The sequence below is a fragment of the Arvicanthis niloticus genome, chromosome 14, assembly GCF_011762505.2.
Source record: "Arvicanthis niloticus isolate mArvNil1 chromosome 14, mArvNil1.pat.X, whole genome shotgun sequence".
Lineage (NCBI taxonomy): Eukaryota > Metazoa > Chordata > Mammalia > Rodentia > Muridae > Arvicanthis > Arvicanthis niloticus.
In genome coordinates this window covers 12,638,928-12,657,425 of record NC_047671.1, presented here as the reverse complement: position 1 = coordinate 12,657,425, position 18,498 = coordinate 12,638,928, and the positions used below count along the sequence as shown (strand labels likewise).

General features: G+C 43.8%; 1 protein-coding gene across 8 annotated transcripts in view; it reads right to left on the bottom strand.

The window, feature by feature from the left end:
- The window catches only part of Katnal2 (katanin catalytic subunit A1 like 2), a 68,420-nt gene that overhangs the window by 41,899 nt on the left and 8,023 nt on the right, over positions 1 to 18,498 (bottom strand). For 5 of the 8 annotated variants that reach the window (XM_034518264.2, XM_076912431.1, XM_076912432.1 and 2 more), the window contains exon 2: positions 687 to 757. The exons of 1 other annotated variant lie outside the window; for it this stretch is intronic. In XM_034518264.2, the coding sequence (XP_034374155.1) occupies positions 687 to 757 (71 nt within the window). Of the gene's footprint in view, positions 1 to 686; positions 758 to 8,581; positions 8,717 to 18,051; positions 18,153 to 18,498 lie in introns of those variants that run through there. 2 more of the 8 variants (XM_076912433.1, XM_076912434.1) reach the window with 2 other exon arrangements.

The window sequence follows — 18,498 nt, the reverse complement described above, 5'->3', positions numbered from 1 at the left end:
GGGTTATTTAATGCTGTTGAATGAGTTGGGTCTTTTTGGTTGTTGTTGGTTTTGTGATTTGTTTTCAGGTTGGTTGTTTTAGGGATAAGGTTTCAATCCACAGCTCCAGCTTTCTTAGGATTCATGATCCTCCTGTGCCAGCCTCTGAGCAGTGAGATCATAGACAGACATGTAACTTAACTGCATATTAAATACATCTCAATACTGTCAACTGCAATACTTGCGTCTGAAAGCTACCTGTTTCTACTGACATCTGGTGATGTTCCCATTATCCAAAACAATTTTAAAAGTGCTTAAATCAAATAAGGACTTACGTATTTGATTGCCTTTCCTTGCTTTTAGCCAAATATGGGTGTGGCTGCTGTACTGATTACTTTTTTGTTGCTGTGGAGTATATCACTTATCAGCAAGGGCTCACCAGTTATAACAAATGTTATAATGAGAAATATTAATAGTAAGGGACTTCCCTAGAGCTCAGTTGTAGAGTGCTTGCCTGGGATCTGCCACCAGCACTAATAATAATAATATAAAGCAATGTTATTAATAGTAATATAGGAAATGGGTGGGGAGAAGGAGTTCACTGTACTTTCTGCTCATTTGTCTGTAACCATGAAACCGCTCTAAAAGTAGACTGCTTTTGAAGGGTCAGAGAGGAGGGGCATCGTCATAAACACATGAAAACATACCCTTCTTGTGTTAAATAATGCAAAATCAAAATGAGAAGATTTTTTCTCCGTGCTTCTGTTCTCATCTCGTACTGTGAACAAAGAGGAAATTTTAGAAGGGACAACAAGATACAGCAGTGCTCTACAACGTAGCAATAAAGGCGTCGAGGGAAAGGCCATCTGTCAAAACGGAGCAGCCCAGCTTAGAGGCTGGCCAGCCTCAGTGGTCTCAGAGGATGCACAGAGTTGTTTTCTAGCGTCTCTTTCTTCTTCAGTCCAGCTCCTCCTCAGTAAGTGCAGGAGACCCTGACTTGAATTAGGGCTGCACATGACAAGTTGAACTTACTGGCAAGCAAGCTAGCCTGTTAGTGCCTAAGACCAGGAAGAAATAAATATACATACATCCTTCTGCTCTTTATACCAGGTTAAAGAGGTGGTTATAAGAAAAACTTGTGGGGGCTGGAGAAATGGCTCTTGCAGAGGACCAGTGTCTGATTCCTGGTACCACCTGTATGGCAGCTATAAACTCTAATCCCAGAAGATCTAGTGCCCTCTTCTGGCCTCCACGGGTACTGCATGTACTTGGTGCACAGACAGGCAGGCAAGATTCCCATACAAATAAAACAGTAAGATACTTTTTAAAGACAGCCCATTCACACTGCTAGGAGTCCCACAAGAACACCAAGTTACACCATCATAACATATACAAAGAGGACCTGGGGGGCTGTCTCTGACTCTTTTGCCTGCTTCTGGGTCCCTTTGTCTCCTACTAGGTTGCCTCATCCAGCCTTGATATGAGGTTTATGTCTAATCTTATTATAACTTGTTATGCCATGTTTGGTTAATATCTCTGGCAGCCTGCTTTTTTCTGAAGGGAAACAAAAGGAGGAATGGATCTATGGGGACAGGGGAGGTAGGAGACTGGGAGGGGAGGAGGGAGGACCCACTGCACTCAGGATGTAATCTATGAAACAAGAAAAATAAGTAAATAATATTTTTAAAAAGTGAGATCGCCGGGCGGTGGTGGCGCACGCCTTTAATCCCAGCACTTGGGAGGCAGAGGCAGGCGGATTTCTGAGTTCGAGGCCAGCCTGGTCTACCGAGTTAGTTCCAGGACAGCCAAAGGCTATACAGAGAAACCCTGTCTCGAAAAACAAAAAACAAAAAACAAAAAAACAAAAAACAAAAAACAAAAAAAAAAAAACAACAAAAAAAACCCAACAACAACAAAAAAAAGTGAGATCAACAAAAAAGAGACAATTTTTAAAAATAAGATAAACTTGTGATCTACAGCTCACCAGTGACAACATATGTTCATGTGATAATATATCATTAATTTACTCAGAGTCCAACCCAGTTCATGGATCAACTCAGTGACAGGTTCCCCAAGCCATTCAGAGGTGATCACACACGGAGTCCTCAGTCTGACCACTGAGATGGGCAGGGTCAGGACAGGGATATTCCAGCACGGTGACGGCATTCTCCAAGCTAGATGTGAACAGTGTGCCTTTACTCACAATGCTGATGTGCACATTTAGTATTCTGGGATTTCAAATTCTCTAAATATCTACAGCACTTCTTCTAATTGAGAGTAACTATCCTTGTCTAAAGAGACTAAAGGTGAGAAGTATGTGGGGGGAGGGGTAAATGGTCTCTGTGTAGTCCAAATTATATCATAAAGTCTATGTACACGGGCTAGTGATGGAGCGCCATTAGTAAGATCCTTACTTAGCATGCACAAAGCCTTGGACCCAACTCCAGCACTGCCTTAAACCTAGAACTGGATGACATGGTACCTGCCTGTAATCCCTGTAATTGAAAGATGGACACAGGAGGATCATAAGTTCAAGGTCATCCCCAGTGACATAGGGAGTTTGAGGCTAGTCTGGGCTGTAGAAAACTCTGTCTCAAAAATTAAATTTATATGCAAATGCTCATGACACATGTGATGGTCATAGTTTTCTAAAAACTAACGTTGTCATAAAATTTTAAAAAGTGTACATAATTAAATATTCAAAAAAAAACAATAGTACTTTTTTTCTTTCTTGAGTACACAGCCCAGGCTGGCTTCAGTCTTGCCATGTACTTGAGGATGACCTTCAACTCTGATCCTCCTGCCTCCAATCCCCCAGTGCCAGAGTTGCAGGCAGGGACCACCATGCCCGTCACCCTCGTTTTTCTTTACATTACTTCCTACTGTATTAAAACATACATACGTGTTCAGGTGAGAGGCACTGAACGCACTCTCATCCTGCCGCCCATCTTCAGAAAGCTTTCCTCTCCCTCATTACACACAGCGCCTTTCGTCTTCTCCCCAGTCCCCACAACCAGCATCTGAACTTGGCTTCTATGACCTTGCCTACCCTGGGACCCCCACGCAGGGAGAATTACATGTATTTGTCCTTTTGTGTTTGATAAACTTTACTTAGTTCAGGTCTTCAAGGTTCACCCTTTGTAGCCTGTATCAAACTTTCCTTTCTTCTAAAACTGTAAACTAGAGCTAGTGAGACAGTTCAGTGGGCAGAGGCACTGGAGAACTGACTCCTCTGATCTCCACAGCACATATTCTTATGCACATACATGTGCATGTGCACACATACACACACACACACTCAATAAGTATAACTTTTAAAAGTAATCATCAATCTTTGTGTACATGTTTGCCTGTGGAGGCCAGAAGAGGGCATGGGATCTCCTGAGACTGGCGTTACAGACGTGTAAGCCACCGTGTGAGTAGTACATTTCAAGAGTAGCCAGCAGTCTTAACCACCGAGTCATCTCTCCAGCCATAACTTTTTAAAAATTGAAAATAATATACTATTATAAAACTTTTAGTTTTTTACCTTTATAAAATAGTCTTATGCCAAATTCTACTGTCCTTACCCCAAACTCGCCCTCTGTGGAGGAAAATCAACTGCTTTAGCTAACCGAACATTATGTTCCATGCCTCTGATTAATATATCAGGTTCATGAAATATGACTGCCCTATGAAGCGAAGTGAGAATTAAGCATATCACACCCTCCCTGGCTCCTCCCCCAAGGTCATGTCAGTATCCAGTGACTGTACTGTTAGGACATGTAAATACTGTCCCCAACTGGACCACAAGCTACTATGGTTATTGTTCTATGACAATTTTTTTTTATTGTAATTAATAGTTACCGTTCATTTTATTAGATTAGTTTTCAACATACTTATTTCTTATTGTGGTGGTTTGAATAAGAATGGCTCCCATAGGCTCGTATGTTTAACTACTTGATCCCTAGTTGGTAGAACTTTTTGAAAAAGAGGAGGTGTGGCCATGCTGGAGAAGGCGTGTCACGGGGGCGGGGCTGTTGAGATGTGAGCTCTCAGCTGTGCTCCAGCACCTGCTGCCTACTACCTCAGGTCCGTCCCAAATAAACTCTCCTATGAGATGCCTTGGTCATGACGTCTTATCATAGCAATAGAAAAGTAACTTAATACACTTATCAGATACCCAAAACTGTCACATTCTGTTCCTCACCGTGGAACACATTAGAGAGGAAGTCTACCACATGCGTCCCCTCACCCCATGGCTTTCCTCCAGGCACATCTGAGGCAGGCAAGCTCAGGGAGAGCTTAGAACCTAAAACTCCATGTGTCCTGGGTTATACCCACACTCCTATCCTACCAATGCCCCGGGCCATGACAGACCCTCACTTGCATCAAGTTGCACGCACATCCTGCTTCCAACAATGTAATAGGTCACTCTTTTTTTTTTTTTTTAAAGCAAATTTGTGATTACTGCCTGCCTTTTGTTGCTAAATACATACTGGGATACATCTGGGAACTGTGGACAATGGGCCCATCCAGCCTTGACTGGTTTTGGATCCATTAAAACAAACCGCATCTGACTGAACTTACTGGGAAGATCCCCTATTTACTTATTATCTTATGCCTACTCCCAATTTGATATCATTGGAAAGGACCTGTGTAGTAGGGAAAGGTACCCAACAGCTCAAGCCTATCAATCAAAACAGAGAACCACCCACACTGCATCCCTTAGCAACTGACTCCTAGTCTTGGACCCCATGAAAGGAGCATCAGGCAAAAGCTGATGGTCTTGGGCACTCCAAGTAGGCTGCTGGTCCTTTGCAATGTGTCCTGTCCTTTCTCTTTTTATAAAACTTCTTAGGGGCTCGAGAGATGGCTCAGCAGTTAAGAGCACTATCTGCTCTTGCATAGGTCCTGAGTTCAATTCCCAGCAACCACATGGTGGCTCACAACCATCTTCTGGAACTGACGCCCTCTTCTGGTGTGTCTGAAAACAGCTACAGTGTACTCATATACAACACTGTGGCCATAGTCACAACCACATAGTCTCTTTTATTCGGTCTATGACTCCCACATGTACAAAGTCTTCCCACCATGGTTATCTAATCTAGATAATCCCTCATAGACATGCCCAGAAACTTGTCTCTTCAGTGACAAGTTCTTTTTAAATTTTTACTATTTTTAATTATGTATATGTGTCCATGTGTGCGTATGTGCTCTTAAATGCAGTTGCACGCAAAGGCCAGAGGTATCACATCTGAAATTATATGTGCTTGTGAGATATCTGATCTAGGTGCTGGGAATCTAACTTAAGTTCTCTGGAAAAGTACTGTGTGCTTTTGAACTCTGAGCCATCTTTCTAACCCTCTTCCCCCCACCACCCCCCACCCCAAAGCAGCATGTGTGGTAAACTGTTGAAAACTGACTCAATTGTTGATTGATAGGCCCCGCCCACTGAATAAGACAGGTAGCTGATAGTTTTATGTCAACTTGCCATAAGCTAAAGTCATCTGAGAGGAGAGAGCCCCAATTAAGATGCCTCCATAAGATCAGGTGATGTACAAACCATAGGACATTTCCTTAATTGGTGACTGATGGAGGAGGACCCAGCCTATTGTGGGTGGTGTAATCCCTGGACTCCTGGTCCTGCGTTCTATAAGAAAACAGGGTGAGCAAAGCATATTGAGCAAGCCAGTCAGCATCCCCTCTCTGTAGCCTTTGCATCAGCTCCTGCCTCCAGGTTCCTCCCTTGTTGAGACCCTGTCCCGAATTCTCTCAACGATACAGTGCAATGTGGAACGGTGAGCTGAGTAAACCCTTTCCTCCCCAGCTTTCTCTTGATTGTGGTCTTTCACCACAGCACCAGAAACCCTGACTAAGACAGGGTTGCTTTCTCACTCAGCCCAGTCCCGTGAATATTGGAACAAGCCAGTAAGCAGCACTCCTCTGTGGTTTCTGTCTCAAGCTCCTGCTTTCGAGTTCCTGACGTAGCTTCTCTCCATGATGGACTGTAGCCTATTAGCTGAAATAAAAACTCTTTCCTCCCCAGGTTGCTTTCAGTCATGGTGTTTATCACAGCAGCAGAAACCAAACTAGAAAAGAATTGGTATCGAGTAGGATGTTACTGTGGTCAACCTGACCTGACCGTGTGGCCTTTATGCTGTGCTTTGTTATGGGTGGCAATGGAGGATTTGGAGACTTTAAACTGGAAAAGCCAATTACTGCTCAGGGCTTACTGGGCTGTTCCAGGAGCCTGGAAGACGAGATGAATAATAATAATATCACATGTTGTTGTTGTTGTTGTTGTTGTTGTTATTATTATTATTATTATTATTATTATTATTATTATTATTATCAGAGAAATAAAGACCATGGGAGCCTGGCTTGTGAAGTTTCAGAAGGAATCAATGACACTATTGGGCCGCTCATGTGACATATCTGAAAGTCCATAGAAGTGAATGAAGCTTTCTGTGTTACTACAGCAACAATGTTAGTCATTTGGCACTGAAGAATCAGCTGTCATTAACAAGAGGCACCAATGAGGTGAAATACTTGGGGAAGTATTTCCTCAGTGTCAGTACGTGAAAGCTGTGGTCTAAGGTCACAGAGGGCAAACAATCCCTAAGGATCTCCTACACAGTGCTGGTTTGAAGACATGAAGGGGTCATGGAGAGCAGCTGAGGCTTGGCACTATGTGGCAGGAGCCCTGAAGAAAAGCCCAGAGGGGCCATGGATGAAGGTGAAGCCTCAGCTGTAATGGAGACCCCAGGACACTGGCAATGCCAAGAGCATGAGGGACCTGCCAGGACAGCAGCAGTGCAGAGTGAGGCTGCACTGAGCCTGAGGACAAGCTGTGCGTGCTGCAGAGAGCAAAGCTGGAGAAGTGGGGTACCCCAGCTTTTGGAACCCAAAAGATCAGGAGTAAATTCCAGATGTAGGACTCTGAACTTCTTATACTATTTATACTATTGGCTTTGTGGTTTGCTTTGATCTGATTGTAACTAAGGCCTGCTTCTTCCCTCTTGAAATAAAAACATGTATTCTTTGTTTTGTTTTCTAGGCCCATGCAGTTGAGAGACATGGACTTTTAAAGCATTTGAATGTTTAGATTGTAAAACTTTTAAGGTTATATTTATATTTTATATTATGGTGCTAACATGAGATTTGGGGAAAAAGAAAAAAAAGTTATGGTTTAGTAGTGATGTGTTTTGTGCATCAGGTTGGCAAGGCATAGATAGCCTCATATTTCTTATTGTCAACTGGATCCAGTCAAGAGTCACGACAGAAGAGGAAGAAGTCTCAATAGAGAAACTGCCAAGATGAAATCAGCTGTGGCCATGTCTGTGAGGAATTGTCTTGAGTGTTGATTGGTGTGGGAGGGCATAGCATATGGAGCATATGGTGGGTGGTGCTCCACCGGGGTTGGTGGTCCTGGGTTGTTTAAGAAAGCAGGCTGAAAGTGAAGCAGAGGAGCGAGCCAGACGGCAGCTCCTCCAGGCTCTCTGCTTCGGTTCCTATTAGGGTTCTGGCCTCAACTTCCCTCCGTGATGGATTGTGACCTGGAAATGTAAGCCAAATGATTTCTTTCCTCCCCAGGTTGTTTTTAGGGTCAGAACAGAGCAGTCAAGATCTTTGGGACATCACGAAAAGATAAAATCTACAAATTGTGAGCACAAAAGACGGACAACTTCATGCCAAAGGCATAGAAAATATTTTCAATAACGCCATAGCAGAAAATTTCTGAGTCCTGGGAAAGGCCTCTCTACTACAAGAGGCATGTATAGAACACTAACTAGATGGGACCTGAAAAGGAACTCCCCACGTCATTCTATAGTTAAAACTAAATATACAGAACAGAAAGTACACTGCAGCATGCAAGAGAGAAACATGCAGTTGTGTATAGAGGCAGGCCTATGAGAATAATGGCGGATTTCACAACAGAAACTTTAAAAGCTGGTAGGGCAAGGAATGATACATTTTAAATTCTGAGAACCAGAGTACTACTATACCTAGCTGTCATAACTGATGGAGGAACTGAAACTGTCTGTGATAAAGGCAAGCTAAAGGAATTGATGAGTACTAAGCCAGCTCCACAGTGAGCACTAGAAGGAATTCTTCGGGCTGAAGAGAAGAATAAATATGTTCATTGCGTTCATCAATGCTCTCTAGAAGAGCAGAAAGGAGATTGGACTTCACAGTATGTCTGAATCATAACCGTTAAGCTCTTTCCAAACCTGTGGAGAATCTTGGAACACTGAACCTCCAACCTTGGAAAATACTTGATCAGGATGGACAAGAAGATGAAAACTCTAACTAAAACAAGAAACCCTAACTCTTGAGATGGAGGGAATTCTAGGTCCTGTGCTGATCTGAATTCTGTTTAGTTTCTCAAAAAGCCTGGCACAATGGCACATGCCTACAATCCCAGGGGGCAGAAGCAGGAGAATGCCAAGATAAAGGCCACCCATTGCTTCACAGTGAGATCCTGTCTCAAAAGCAGAAACGGGGTTGGGGGGGAGGGGAATAGCCTATCAGAAAGACACGTGCAGTTTTCATTGCATTCCTGGTAGCCATTCTAACTCTATTAAAAATACTTCCTTTTGTCTGTTTCTCACTTACTAACCTCACAGTTCCACAGTCCTGTCCTCTGTGGCAGAGGTACAGATTACAGAATACCCTTTAGTTTGGTTGAGTAGAATTCTATTTGAGATAGGAGACAATTTAAAAATGGCTTCCAAAGGTATAACTCAACGGTAAAATACAAGAGGCCTTCGTTGATTCTCCAAACCAGGAGGAGAGGGTGGAGCTTCTGTGCTACCTGTACTGTGGAGCAACTTACAGTTGGAGTCACTGGCTTTAAAATAAAGTAACTTTTCCTTTAAGCCAAGATAGATACAAAGTCACCATTTAGTACAGTGGAGATACAGAAAAAGCTAATGGGAAATATTTAAGATAAGCTTCTGTCCAACACAGAATGTGGCTGTTCTGGTTTTATATCTGTTGCTGTTATAAATACCCTGTCAAAAGCAACTTAGAAAAGAATGTATTTGGCTTCCAAGTCCATGTTAAAGTTCATCCCAGCAGAGAAGTCACAGATGCAGGAGCTTGCAGCAGCTGGTCACCATCTATAATCAAGGGTGGAGAGAAAACGGATGTTAAGTGTGCTGCTTGCTTGCCTGCCCTTGCTAGTTTTCTTCCTTCTTATAAAGTTCAGGGCCTCTGCCTAGGGGATAGTGCCACCCACAGTGGCTGGGTCCCCACACACCAACTAAGGCAACCAAGACAATCTCTAGGAGATAGGTCCACATGTCAATCTGATGAAATAATTCCTCAGTTGAGGTGCTTCCCAGGTGACTCCAGGGTGTGACAGACTAACCAGCACATTGGTCTTACAGAATTGTTTGTGGAGTTTGTTTGTTTTTTTTTTTTAAAGATGTATTTATTTAATTTAAATGAGTACACTGTAGCTATCTTCAGACACATCATAAGAGGGCATTGGATCCCATTACAGATGGTTGTGACCCACCATGTGGTTGCTGGGAATTAAACTCAGGACCTCTGGAAGAGCAAACAGCCGGTGCTCTTAACCGCTGAGCCATCTCTCCAGCCCTCTTTGTGGGTTTTTAATAGAATAACTTTAATTCTTTGATAGTTTTATACATGCCAACAATTCATCTTGATCATATGATTCCCCATTTGTTTTCTTTTATTGTTCGAAACAAGCTCTCACTCTGTAGCCCAGGCTAGCCTGGAACTTGTTCTATCTCAGGCTGGCCTTGAACTGCCAATCCTGCCTTAGCCTATGAGCCTGAGCCACCATGCCTGACTCACAAAATTTTACATTAATGGTGTAAAGCCTGCCAGACCTACAATATCTTTCTGCTCATGCCCTTCAAATTAGCATAGAAAATCATCTTCTGAATTAAAAACTAAGAATGAGCCACTGACAAATGGTCAATAGAAAGTCTAAGTGAGGGTGTGCCCCAGAAATGGACACAATTAGATGCTCAATTAATTTCTGTCTACCAATGAAAAGCAGCCCAGGAGTAAACATCTAATCTAGGGTCTTGTTTGTCTGTTTCAATGATCTGGCTGTTTATCTCCTCCTTCATTTCCTTTGTGGGCTATTGTGCCACAAAAATGCTTCCATTATCAGATTCAAAATTGAATCCTATGATACTGTAGCCCGAGGAAAAAGAAGCATTGAGTGTCATTCCCAGTTTCAGACCCCAAAGACATTCAGGAAATGGTACTGTATGTGCACCACAGGCAACATCACGGCTCTCAATCTCCTTTTACGGGTGCAGTGGAGATTAATTTGCATGAGCTCGTTTCAATTTCTGTAATAAGATCTAAATTTTGCACTGAGCTTTCCATCTCAAAAACAAAGTTAGGAAGGAGACGCCTCTTGTTTCGAATGCTTTTTATTACAGTTCTAGTCTACAGTCCTCAAATCTAATACTCCCCTAAAGGCTTCTGTAGAGGCGCCTATAGGTTCGGTTCTCATCAGCTTTTGTTTGTTTTCTGGTTATTCCTGATTCTACTAAAAAAAAAAAAGTCCTATATTTCAAAGGCTGTACAACCGAAAAGAACTCTAGAACTATATGTTCTAGTTCTAAAACTAGAAATAGAAAGTTCCAGAATCCAGAAAAGAGACTATTGTATTTAATACAGAGCCAGAACTGATCGACTGTGTTCCTGAATATAAAAACAAGTTTTGAGGTAGACTTGGTAGTGCGAAGGTCTGTAACTTCAGCTTCTGGGGAGGCTGAAGCAGCAGGCCGGAAGTAAAGACCTGCCTTGACTCCAGCCTGGGCAACTTAGCTTATGTCCAAATAAAACCCAAAACCGCTAAGATGCAGCTCAGTGGCCGAACGCTTGCCTCGGATGCCTAAGGTCCTAAGTTCAGCAACGGGGAGACTCGTTTATAGTCATGAGGATTAAACAGCCTGCCTGAGAAACTCCCTCCGTAGTCTCACGTGCTTGAACAGTGGTCCCAGACAGTGGTGCTGTCTGGGGAGGGTTAGGTGGTATAGCTTTGTCAGAGGAAGTGCATTACTACAGGAAAGCTGTGAGAAAAAAAGGCTTTGTGCATCAAATGAAGTCAGGACATAAACTCAAGCAGGGCTGGAACCTAAATGCAGGAGCTGATGCAGAGGCCATGAAGGGGTGCTGCTTACTGGCTTGCTCCCATGGCTTGCTCAGCCTGCTTTCTTGTTGGACCCAGGACCTCCAGCCCAGGGATGGCACCATCCACAGTGAGCTGGACTCCCATCAGTCACTAATTAAGAAAATGCTTTACAGCAGGATCTTATGAAGGCATTTTCTCAATTGAAGCTCCTTCCTTTCAGATGGCTCTAGCTTGTATCCAGTTGGCATAAAACTAGCCAAGACACTATCTTTTTTAGTTTTATTATTCAGTTTTTTTGTTTGTTTTTGTTTTTTGAGACAGAGTTTCTCTGTGTAGTCCTGGCTGTCCTGGAACTCACTCTGTAGACCAGGCTGGCCTCGAACTCAGAAATCTTCCTGCCTTTGCCTCCCAAGTGCTGGGATTAAAGGCGTGTGCCACCACTGCCTGGCGACACTATCTTCTTTTAAAGAAAAAAAAGAATCTGGCTTCTGTCAAGCACTGTGATGGTTTCACCCATTTCCCTGCATCGTTTGTTCCCTTGTGTATTTATACCACATTTCTTGATGAATGTGAGTACATAAGGACAATAATAAACATAAAATACATGGAAAGCATTGTAAAGAAAACAAGCCTAAGACAGTCCCAGTCTCTTTTGGATAAAGATGTTAAACTCATAGCTATTGCTCCAGGTGCCATGCCTACCTGTCTACTGCCATGCTACCAGGCATGACAGTCATAGAATGACCCTCTGTGGTGGTTTCAATAGGAATGGCTCCCATAGGCTCGTGTATTTGAATGCTTGGTCATCACTGAGTGGTACTACTTGACAGAGAATAGAAGATGTGGCCTTGTTGGAGGAAGTGTGTCACTGGGGTTGGGTCTGGGGTTTCAAATGCTCAAGCCAGGCCCAGTGTCTCTGCCTGCTGCCTGTAGAGCCAGATGCAGAACTCTCAGATACTCTCCAGTACCACATCTACCTGAATGTCACCATGCTTCCCACCATGCTAAACTTCTGAACTATAAGCTAGCCCCAATTAAATGTTTTCCTTTATAAAAGTTAACATGGTCATTGTTGGGGGCCGACTTTAGCAGAAAGCGGCTATCAGCTTTGCGGCCATCTTGGGCCATATACCCTGACATGTGACTTGGATTACAATAGCCTACAACAGCTGAGCACACTCCTTGGATACTTTAAAGATTAAAGATACCTTAGAGATTAAAGGTATGTGAGATTAAAGGTGTGTAACTTAGAAGTGTAGAGATCAGAGTTAGAGACAAGACCTAAGGGCATGATTATAGGTGTGACTTAGAGGCATGGCTTAGAAGTGAGACATATAAAAGGCAAAGACAGAACAGACACAGCAGACAGAGAAGACAGAGAAGCAGGCACTTGAGAGAGAACTTGGAAGAGGTAACTTGGAACTTGGAGGCACTAGGAACTAGGAACTCAAGACTTGGGACTTGGAGAGAGGAAGAGAGACTGAAGAATAAACGGGACTGAAACACACTCTGTCTGGTCTCCATTCTTTGAGTCTGCCCTCACCCTCTCTCTTGCTGAACCCCAACCCTCGGACCGGAGCAGCAGCTTGGATGGGGATACAGTGGCCACCAAACACGGGGCAGCCTGGGCCTCAATATTTTGCTCCGGCCGCGACATTTTTTGGCACCCGAACGTGGGGCTAGTGCGGGACACAACAGGTCATGGTATCTCTTCACAGCAATAGAACACTAAGACATCCTCTGAAACTATAAGCAAACCCCCCAATTAAATATTTTCTTTTATAAATTGCCGTGGTCGCCAGGCAGTGGTGGTCCATGCCTTTACTCATAGCACCAGAAGACACAGGCAGTTTGTGAGTTTGGGGCCAGCTTGGTCTATAAAGTGAGTTCCAGGACAGCTGATGTTACATAGAGAATTCCTGTCTCAAAATACACAAAAAGAAAAGAGAAGAGAAGAGAAGAGAAGAGAAGAGAAGAGAAGAGAAGAGAAGAGAAGAGAAAACAAGTTGCCTTGGTCATGATGTCTCTCCACAGCTGTTAGAGTTCTCTAGAGAAAAAGAACGTATAGAATGAATCTCTATATAGAAGAAAGGGGATCCATTAGAGTGGTTTACAGGCTGTGGTCCAACAATGGTTGTCTACCAACAAAAGGTCCAAGAATTCAGTAGTTGTTCAGTCCATGAGGGTAGATATCTCATCTGGTCTTCAGTATAGGCCAGAACCTTGAAGAAGCACGCTGTAATGCCAGTGGAGAAATAGACTTGCTGCAGAAATCAGGAGCAAGCAAGCAACAAGAAAGACAGCGTCCTTCTTCCATGTCCTTTATCTAGGCTGCCAATGAAAGATGTAGTTCAGATCAATGATGGATCCTGCCACCTCAGAGATCCGGATTAGAAGTGGGCCTTCCCACTTCAAAAGATTTAATTCAGAAAAAAAGAATCTCTGAGAGGTGTGCTCAGCCATTTGGTTTTAGTTATTCCAGATGTAATCAAGTTGGCAACTAAGAATAGCCACCACAACAGCAACAGCAAGGTAACCAAGGCAGAGGGGCATGCCTGTTGTTCCAACACTATGAACTGGAGTCAATCAAGGTCATTTTCAGCAACAGTTGAGCTTGAAGTCAACCTGGACTACAGTGACATTGTCTCATAACAAGGACAAACAAAACCAAGAACACTTTCCCCAAGTATTTAGGGGCAACGTTAAGGAGGGTATAGGACACACGTGTGGTAAGAACACAATGAGACTCTGTCTCAGACACAAACAAATCCAATTAAACACTCAACTGTAATATGACCCTGCTACACCAGTCCTGGGTGCTGACTTGGATTCTCTCAAGCACCCAAGAAGATGCACTCATGCCCATGTTTACCGAGACATAATTCACCACACACAAGTCATGGAATTAGTCCAGGTGCCCACAGTGGGGAGTGGACAAAGTGGATACCAGTGCATTGTCTCTGAGGTGGAAGCAAAGACCTGAGGGCCTCTTTTGTGATAACAGATCCATTTTACATCTGTCTGTTGGATGTATTTGTCAGAATTCACAGAGCTACATACCAAGAACAAATTTTATATTTATATAAAATATAAATATGCTAATTTTTATATTGTTTGTAGAAAAATGGATAAAACTGGGGATTATCATGCTAAACAAAATACGTCAGTATCAGAAAGAGAATACCACATGTTTTTTCCAATGTGCAGAATCTAGGTTGGTTATGTATTTTTGTGGTTTTTTTGGGTTGTTTTTTGTTTTGTTTTAAAGCAGAGTAAGGTAGTAGTGCACGCCTATTGCCCGACACTTGGAGTGCTGAAGCCATAAGATTATGGAATGGCCAAGTCTAGCCTGGGCTACAAAGCTAGTGCCAGGCTAGTGAAGGCTATACAGCAAGACCCTGACTCAATAAATAAATAAGAGACAATTTAGGGAGAGCACAGAATCTGGCAGGAAAGAGACAAGGGATGAGATAGAGGGTCACAGGGTGGGAATAAACTTAAAGTTTATTCTGCTCACGGATGGACATGCTATACTGAGGCCCACTATCTTGTAACGTTAATATATAAAAAAGAAAAAGACTTTCAATGTAGGTAATAAAATAAGGGGACACTGGATGAAGAAATTATTTTTCTTCTGTGTAAAAAAATATAAAGGTCATATGCTATTAGACGTGTAAAGGGCTAGGACATTACTGATGGTTGTTTCTCCAATATTGCAACACTCTCTCCAGGAGGGGGTTGGGGCTGGTGAGACTCAGGAGGTCAACAAACTTCACAAGTCTGGGGAAAGCTGAAACTTGCAAGATTCACTGGGGGGGGGGGGGGGGGGGGGAGGACCCTTTCCACTGCGACAGCTGTGTGCAGGAGGCTGGGCAGCTCAGCTGCTGGGAGCGGAGCCTCAGCTCTGACCTGTCATTTGCAGGGAAATGAGTGGGGCCAGAGATCATCACTTTAAACAAAGTAAGCCAGAACCATAAAAACAGTATCACTCGCGTATTCCCTGCGATTTGCAGGGAACTGCCTGCAAGCTGTGCAGAGTGCTCCAGATGTGAGCTGAGAGCTCCAGATGTGCCACTTTCAGGAGTCCTGTTGGGGTGGGCTTTGCAGTGATACAGCTGCTTTCGGCTCATCCCTGGCCCTGTAAATAGTTCCTTGCCCATATTCCTCCAGCAACCCCTATAAGAACTTGGTTCCTCGTTACTTTGGTCTGCCATGGGCTTCCTATCTGGGGTGAGTGTGTATATGTATGTGTGTTGCACTGTACCTCCCTATGAAAAGTGTCACATAACAGAGGGTAAGAAATAAACTGGGCAGGAGTCAATTGTAGGAAAAGTAGCATTGACTTTTTATTGTACACTTTTCTGTTTGTTTTTGAGACAAGGTCTCTTACTATGTAACCCTAGCTTGGAACTTGCGATGTAGACCAGGCTGCCCTCAAACTTGCAAGGTTTCCCATGTTTCTGTCCCTGAGTGACTGTATTACAGACATGTGGATATGTGCCAACATGTTCTATAAACAATCTATTGTTTGGCCCTGCTAGCTTTGAACTCAGTGATTGTTCTACCTAAACCTGAGGAGCCGCAGGATTTAAAAAGTGGTTACTGCACCAGGCCTGTTTGCACTTCGATGTCTTTATAAAAATCAAACTGTATTGAGGCTGCAGAGATGGCTAATGATTAAAAATACTTGCAGAGGACCACAACTGCCTGGTGTATGCACATGGTATTCTCTCTCTCTCTCTCTCTCTCTCTCTCTCTCTCACACACACACACACACACACACACACATTTTTTAAATGTACTATATTATACATAGCAAAAATGTATCCAACTGAAGAGCACAGAGAGGGCTGGAGAGACAGCTAGGGGGTGAGAGCACTTGCTGTTCTTGCAGAGAACCTTGCTTCAGTTCCCAACACCCATGTCCAGCTGCTCACAGTTGCCGCATCTCCAACTCCAGGGTATCTATCCTAGAGTTTCTAATTGCTGTGAAGAGACACCATGATCCCTGAAATGCTTATAAGTGGGGCTGGCTTGAGGTTCAGAGACCTAGTCCATTGTCATCAGGGTGGGAAGCATGGCAGCACACAGGCAGGCACCATGCTGAAGAGGTAGCTGAGGGTTCCACATCTCAATCTGCAGGCTGCAGGAACTGAGAGTGCACCATGGGCCTGGCTTGAGTATTTGAAACCTTAAAGCCCACCCCCAGTGACATACTTCCTCCAATAAGGCCACACCTCTAATGCCACTCTCAAAAGGTTCAAATCTATGAGTCTATAGGGCGATCCTCATTCAAACTAGCACAGTATCTGCCTCCCTCTTCTGGCTTCTGGGAGCACCTTCTCCCACTCAGGTAAACACATAAAATGGGGAAGGGACCAGATCAATGAGTTTAAGAAACACACATAGGTAATCAATATGAAGAGCTCCAAACTCTGGAGACCCTTCCTCAAGCCTCAGGACATTGCGGCCACCCAAAGATCATAAGAAACCATACCTGGATGCAATCAGCAGAGGTTTATTAGGGAAAGAGCTGGTAGCCAGCGGTCTGACCAGGTACTCGCGCTGGAGTCAAGGTCCGACCTCCTCGGCCAGTCCTTGGAGGGTTTTAAAGGGAAAAACCACAAACCAGGGGAGTGGGAAGTGGGGTGAGGGGTTGTCAAGGATACAAAACATGAAAACAGTAGAACAATTCAGAGGTACTCACCCTAAATGATTAGTGTCATGTGGAAATCGCCCTGCATTCTTCTCAAAAATGTGGTTTTTACCATGCCATTGTGCCCTATCCTGCCATTACAGATTACTATCTTTACTTTTTCCTGCTATAGCCCCCCCTAGGTGGCAGCATCTTTATCTGTAGTCAGGAATGTCTTCCTGCCTTGGGCCTCTCCCACCCATAGGTGGAAGAGGCTTGAGGAATGTAATCCAGCAAGTGTCCTTCACCTGGAATGTGAAGGCCTGAAATCTTATTTTCAGTTCCGCGTTCTGTAATGCGAAAAATCTACACATATTTCATAAAATGGCCTCTATAATTTTTCACTCTACAAATACTCTCCTGAAATTTAGAACCTTCCTATCATCATAAGATATCCCCTCTGCCTGGATGGTTAATAGCAGAATCCAGTTCCTTGTGGACTAGACTCAGGGTCATTTCTGGTTGCCTGTTGGCTGGAAGCTGCCTCCACTCTCTTCCCACACTGGCTTCTAAGCAGCAGCTCACAATACAGCAGCTTGCTTTGACAGTCAGGGAGTGTGTCTCCGGTTTGGAGGCTGAGGGGCGGGGGGCGGTGGCGCTTACGATCTATAGGACCTTATTCAGCCTAATCTCTTCATATACTTTTCTCCTCCCTGAGTTCATCCTTGGATAGGAACTGAATTTCTCTGGGCTGTGTCCTTCCTTCTTTTCCGTCAGACTTTCTCTGTGTGCTTCAGTTTCCGTCATTTCTAGTGTGGAGTTCTTCAGTAATCTACTTCTGATCCCGCCCAGGAAACTTGTCACTCAGGAACAGTACTATGGTTTTCAACTCCTGAAGTCCCATTTTATTCTTTGCTTGTTTGTTTGCTGTTTGTTTGTTTTTAAGACGTGGTCTCAATATGTAGACCAGGCTGGCCTTGAACTCAAAGAGATCCAACTGCCCCTGCCCCCCAAATGCTGAGATTAGCCTGGTGGTAGTGGTGGTGATACACACTTTTAGTCCAAGCGCAGGGGTTGGGGGCAGGCAAATCTCTGAGTTTGAGACTAGCTTGGTCTCCAGGACAGCCAGGGCTACACAGAAAAACTGAGGAAGGAGGGAGGGAGGGAGGGAGGGAGGGAGGGAGGGAGAGAGAGAGAGAGAGAGAGAGAGAGAGAGATACTCCAGCTTCCCACTTTTGCCCTTGTTATACCTCCTCCTTGTGGTCATGTTTTCCTTCTAATCCCTAAGTATATTTTGACAGGATATTTCTTTATGTGTATGTCTTACCTGCATTTATGATTGTGTACCAAGTCTGTGACTGGGGCCAGCAGAAGCCAGAATAGGGCATTAGATCCTCCAAAACAGGCGTGGTGGGTACAGAATGCTGCGGTTACTGCCCCAGGAACAGGCCTCCAATAGTGTCAAAGGCTGCCAAGGACATAAGGCTGGTTTGTATAACAATGTACGTATTTTACATTCCTCCTTCAAAGAAAGTCCTCCAGGTTAATGTAATGACTCCATGATAATCAGGCAGCAGGAGTCCAGCAGGCACAGGTGTGGCTAATGTTTCAGCAAAAAGGTAAGCATTGTGACCTTCAGGACAGGTCTTAAGGCTGTGGGAAAGATCTCTGAACACATGGAAATATATAATTTCTCAATTTTGCAAGAAATAAGGATGCAATATGAAGAATGAAGGGCTTCACAAATATAAAGGGACAGAGGTTGCTACACTAT